This window comes from Lactuca virosa, chromosome 9, assembly GCF_052849685.1.
Source record: "Lactuca virosa cultivar CGN04683 chromosome 9, Lactuca_virosa_CGN04683_v6, whole genome shotgun sequence".
Taxonomy (NCBI): Eukaryota; Viridiplantae; Streptophyta; class Magnoliopsida; order Asterales; family Asteraceae; genus Lactuca; species Lactuca virosa.
The window spans coordinates 60431163-60435849 of record NC_136434.1 but is presented as its reverse complement, the minus strand read 5'-3'; the positions used below and the strand labels follow the sequence as shown (position 1 = coordinate 60435849).

The 4687-nt window shown below is 32.8% G+C and overlaps 1 protein-coding gene across 1 annotated transcript; it reads left to right on the top strand.

Annotated features, from left to right (window-relative positions):
- Positions 1-828: 828 nt before the first annotated feature.
- Positions 829-4453, top strand: LOC145139271 (uncharacterized). The gene is made up of 8 exons (XM_079073155.1): positions 829-1249; positions 1850-1964; positions 2624-2669; positions 3560-3657; positions 3731-3832; positions 3913-3994; positions 4093-4209; positions 4307-4453. The coding sequence occupies exons 2-8, from the start codon at positions 1960-1962 to the stop codon at positions 4451-4453; spliced, it is 597 nt and encodes a 198-aa protein (XP_078929281.1). The 5' UTR covers positions 829-1249; positions 1850-1959.
- The last annotated feature ends 234 nt before the right edge of the window (positions 4454-4687 follow it).

The following is a 4687-nucleotide window of genomic DNA, read 5'->3' as shown; positions in this document are numbered from 1 at the left end:
TTCTTCATATCGTTCCCCAAAGTTGGTTGTTTTGAAGTACCGCACCAAGCCACCGCCAACGCATGCTCTTCCTCCGGTGTCCACCATGTTGGAGGTGCTTCCGTTTGATCCGCCCCGACAACGACCTCTTTCCCTTTCTTTTTTGGTCTCCCTTTTTTTCCCGATGCTTTCTGACTACCCCCGGCTTGCGTCTCGACAACGGTTTCTTGCGTGGGTAGGGGTTGTGTGACTGTTTGGCGCATGAGACCGAATGTGTTAAAAAGGTTTTGTTGAATGTTTGCATTTTGTTGCATACATGGAGAGGTAGAGAATTGTAGTGGGGATGAGGCGGAATTGAAAAAATTGCCGGAATATGGAATTTGTGATGAGTTTTGGGAGTTTAGAAGGTTCATGTATCCCTCGTATCCCGCAAAACCTATTGTAGTGGATGTGTTTGTGTTCGGAGGAGGGGTATTTGGGTTTTGATCCATAGTGGTTTTTTTGTTTTGAATGATAAAAGAAATAGAGATAGATATAGAGAAATAGAAGTGTAAAATGAGGTATATATGTATTGATATAGTTTAAAAAAAATTAAGTAGTAAATTTTTTTTTTTAGAATTTACCGTTTTTAGACAGTAATATTACCGTTTTTCAACGAAAAAGAAAATGCAACGGTCGAAAAAATGGCGTTAACATATGTTACCATGGTAACGCGTCATGGCGTAACGCCCCATAACGGGAGGCTGGGGCGGTGTTTCCGCGTTATGGCGCCGTTATGTGCGCGGCCACATCAGATAACGCCCTTATCGCGTTACCCGTCGCTCTTTTAGATACAGGAGATGATGGCATCTCCGGATATATGGTGTCTTCTTGTTTTTTATGTACCGGTCGGTAGTAATCAAGGAAGAAGGAGATGGAGGGATTGGTGGTCCAGTTTAACAACAAAAATGATGAATACTCTGACGATAGAGAAATCTTAAGACGACGATGGAATAGGAGGAAGATGAAGGGACCGGCGGTCCAGTTTCTTTACTTATTTTTGTAATATAAAAATTAAAAATATTGGTTCATAACTATTTCACTGTTTTTAACCGGATTCCAATCACCTTTTCTACACCGCTTTTTCGCTGGGATGACTATCTCTTCCATCATTTTGCGTCGATTGAACTCCGCAATTTTGTGTCGACTCAAGAATCCTAAAACTTTGATGATCGGTGGTGTCGGCTTGAGGTTTCAACTAACCTGCGTTTAGATTATCATCATCTTTCAGGTTAGACTGATGACTCAACCTAGTAAGGTCTCTACTCTCTCAAATTTCGTAAAATATGAAACTTCTTACGCCCTATCTCAATTTGTACATCTTTTCTGTGAAATTTATTTTGTTGAAATGATGCATGCAGGTGATCGATGAAAATCCCCACAAAAAAAATCTTTTTAAAAATACATGATTTCTATAATTCAGGAATTGTTCTAAATCTGGTATCAAGGAGACACACAATGGTATTGCTACAAGCATTTATTGGGTATTGACATTTTTGCTTAAATTTTCAAATATAATGATTAAAAATTCGTATAACATGGTTTTTTTTTTTCTCAAAATTACATAACCCAATGTTCCATTAATTGATTCCATATAGATTGGAGATGAACCTTTCATTATGAAAGGTCTTAGAGCAATGACTCATCTAAAGTTAATTGTTCTATTAGTTGCAGCCAATGCTTTGTTTGTAATGACTATAAGTTTGCTACTTTTCTTTTATATAGTTTCCTTGATACCATTTTCATATTTCAAGAAACATTAATTACAACAATGGAAAATCATATATTTTAGCCTGTTTCTAAGTTTACTTTGGTTTTACTTGGTATGTAGATACTTTGTACAATATGTGGACTTCTTTATGTCTTCTTTTGGCTTCGCTTACTCCATATTGGTTGGAGATCAGATTCAAAAGCATTAAACATCTTTAAAAAAGGAGATGGATGAAGTATGTTTCTTTTAATTTAAACCTTACTACTTATTACAGATACTAAACTTCTCTCTCTTAATTTAACAAATTAATCAATGAATTCTGTAAGACAATGTACTCCTATTTATAGAAAATGAGAGTGATTGTGTAGCATCTGCTCTGCTTTCCTCAATTTTACTACTTCTACCCTCAATGAAAGCTACAACTGTGAATAGGGATCAAGGATTCGCAATCAATATAATACATCCGATTTGAAGAAAGGTGAAATCTTAGAAGCTGGACTAAAGAAGTCGAATGAATGGTAAAAGGCGAATAGGGAGGCTAAGCACGTTTTGAATTATAAAAATGGTCAAAAATACGTTCCACATTGGATTCATTAGGTTGTACGTGTTTTATATGACGGAATTGGAATTGGGAAAGGAATGGAATGATAATGCTCCATTCCATTGGAATGAATAAAAGTTGGGCTTTTCTTGTCTCCTACGGAGTGAAAAACCTGCAACTCTTTTATCATGCATTTTATGATGCAGTTTTCTTGCATTATTTACATACAGATTTGTAAGAAACTCGATAATAAGTGGTTTAAAAAAGAAATAAAGCATTAATCGACCATCGAATCTTCCATAGGGATTTCAGATCATGCTCTCACTAAATGATGAACAACACCATGTCAACAGGTGTTTGGAGACTAAAGAAGCCATTCTATTTATAAACAAAATTAAGGTAATGATAACATATTTCAGTTAAGGTTTCCATTTGACACTTGTATTCTAACAAGATTTTCCGTTTGTAGATGAGATGAGCACCTACTTTATCCATTTTATTTTATTTGATATACAATATTATAACACAAATTCTTTAAAAAGAAGTATTACTCGCTTAACTGTTGGTCTTCTGTTTCTCGAAATGAAACTTATGTTAGTATCGAGTATATATCAAGCTTCTTCAATGTTTTTGCACCAAATGTAAGACATATTGATGGTGAATGGAGGTCAAAATTCTATCTTTTGTCAAAATAATTTCTTTATAGTGTAGGTTACACTTTATGTCCCCGTATTGAGTTGGTGTTTTTGGATTAAGTCCAATAAGGAATCTATTTGGAGTAATGTTTCTTACTGTAGGTTTTTATGATTGTTTTTGGTCCCATTGTTGTTATTGACACATTTGGTGCTATTTTTTGTTTTCCATAGATATAATGGCAGAGAACCTTCTTCTAGAACAAATTGTTTATATTAAGCTAGAAAATATAAGAGAACCAATGGAAATTGAAGGTAAGCCCATAAAAAGGTGTAAACTGTACGGGTTTTTATGAAATTTTTCCTAATATTAAATGGTTTAAAATAGTTCACAAATTATTAAATGGCTTTCATTAGATATTTACTAATTGCAAGTGGTTTTAATGAAAAACTATTTTTTTTTTAATTTATACCGGCTTTTTCCTTAAAAATTATCAAAACATAAAAGCGTTTTTAGCATTTGCCCTACTTTCTTTATATATATATTGACTGGACTAGTTTGGACAAATTTTCTAGAGTTATTTTTTATAACCAGGATGAGAAGGACATTTACGTCTTTTTACATATTTGGCCTAACAGCTGAACAATTTTTTGTAGTGGGCAACATTTTCGGATGCTGAAGGCCGAGTTATGTCTCCAAATGATTTAAAGAAGAGAATTTTCTATGGAGGAGTGGATCACAGTTTGCATAAAAAGGTTTTAATTTATTTATTTATTTATTTTTGTCAAGTTGAGCGTAAACTACAATTTTAATCTCATGTGATTTCGGATTTGGAAATTCTTATTGAGATATCATGCATATGATTCTACATATACACAAATGCATTATCTTTCCACCATTAAAAAATTAGAATATGAAACCCTCAAAAAACCAATGGCACGTTTGTCACTAATTAGCAACATATCTTATTTTTTATAAAAAAAATATCTCTGTAACAATTATTTATTTTTCATTTGCTAAGCATTTCCACAGCGCAATCAATAAAAGAAACCCAATTTAAAGAAACAAAGTTTCTTACTGATAAAGATGTGGTATAACTAATTAACTATAACAACATATTCTTCATTAAATATCTGGACTTTTTTTTTCTATAAATATTAATTAAACTTAATTTGTATTTTTTTTCAAGGTAAGAACTAATCTAATGCTACCATTCTATGAAGGTGATAACAATGAAAATGTGAATATTCTAAGTCATATTTTGATGACATACTCATCTAACAACTTTGAAATCGGTTATTGTCAGGTAATATTTTTTTTACTATTTCTTTTAACTCCCTTGATATAATATTAGTTTTATTTATTTTTCTTAACAGATGAAATACAATAATAAACTTTTGCAGGGTATGAATGATTTCTTATCCCCAATTCCTTATGTCATGGAAGATGAGTCGGAAACCTTTTGGTGTTATGTTTATTTAATGGAACGATTTAGACCAAATTTTAATCATGCTCAAAGTGGCATGAAATTTCTGTTTTTTGCATTGTGAAGGTTCTTTCTCTCTCACCTTTGCATGTGTGTTTTATATTCGTTATACATTAAAGTTGTGTTTGTTAATTACACTGGAGGGTATTTATATCTTTTTGCATATAGAAGAGATTGAGAGCTGAGTACTCGACTTTTAGTCAAAAGCCTAAAGTAGCTAAATTTGATGCAAACGATCTAAATCCTTGAATTTAAATGATTATGATCCTGGTAATATAACAAAATCAATGTAAGAAGA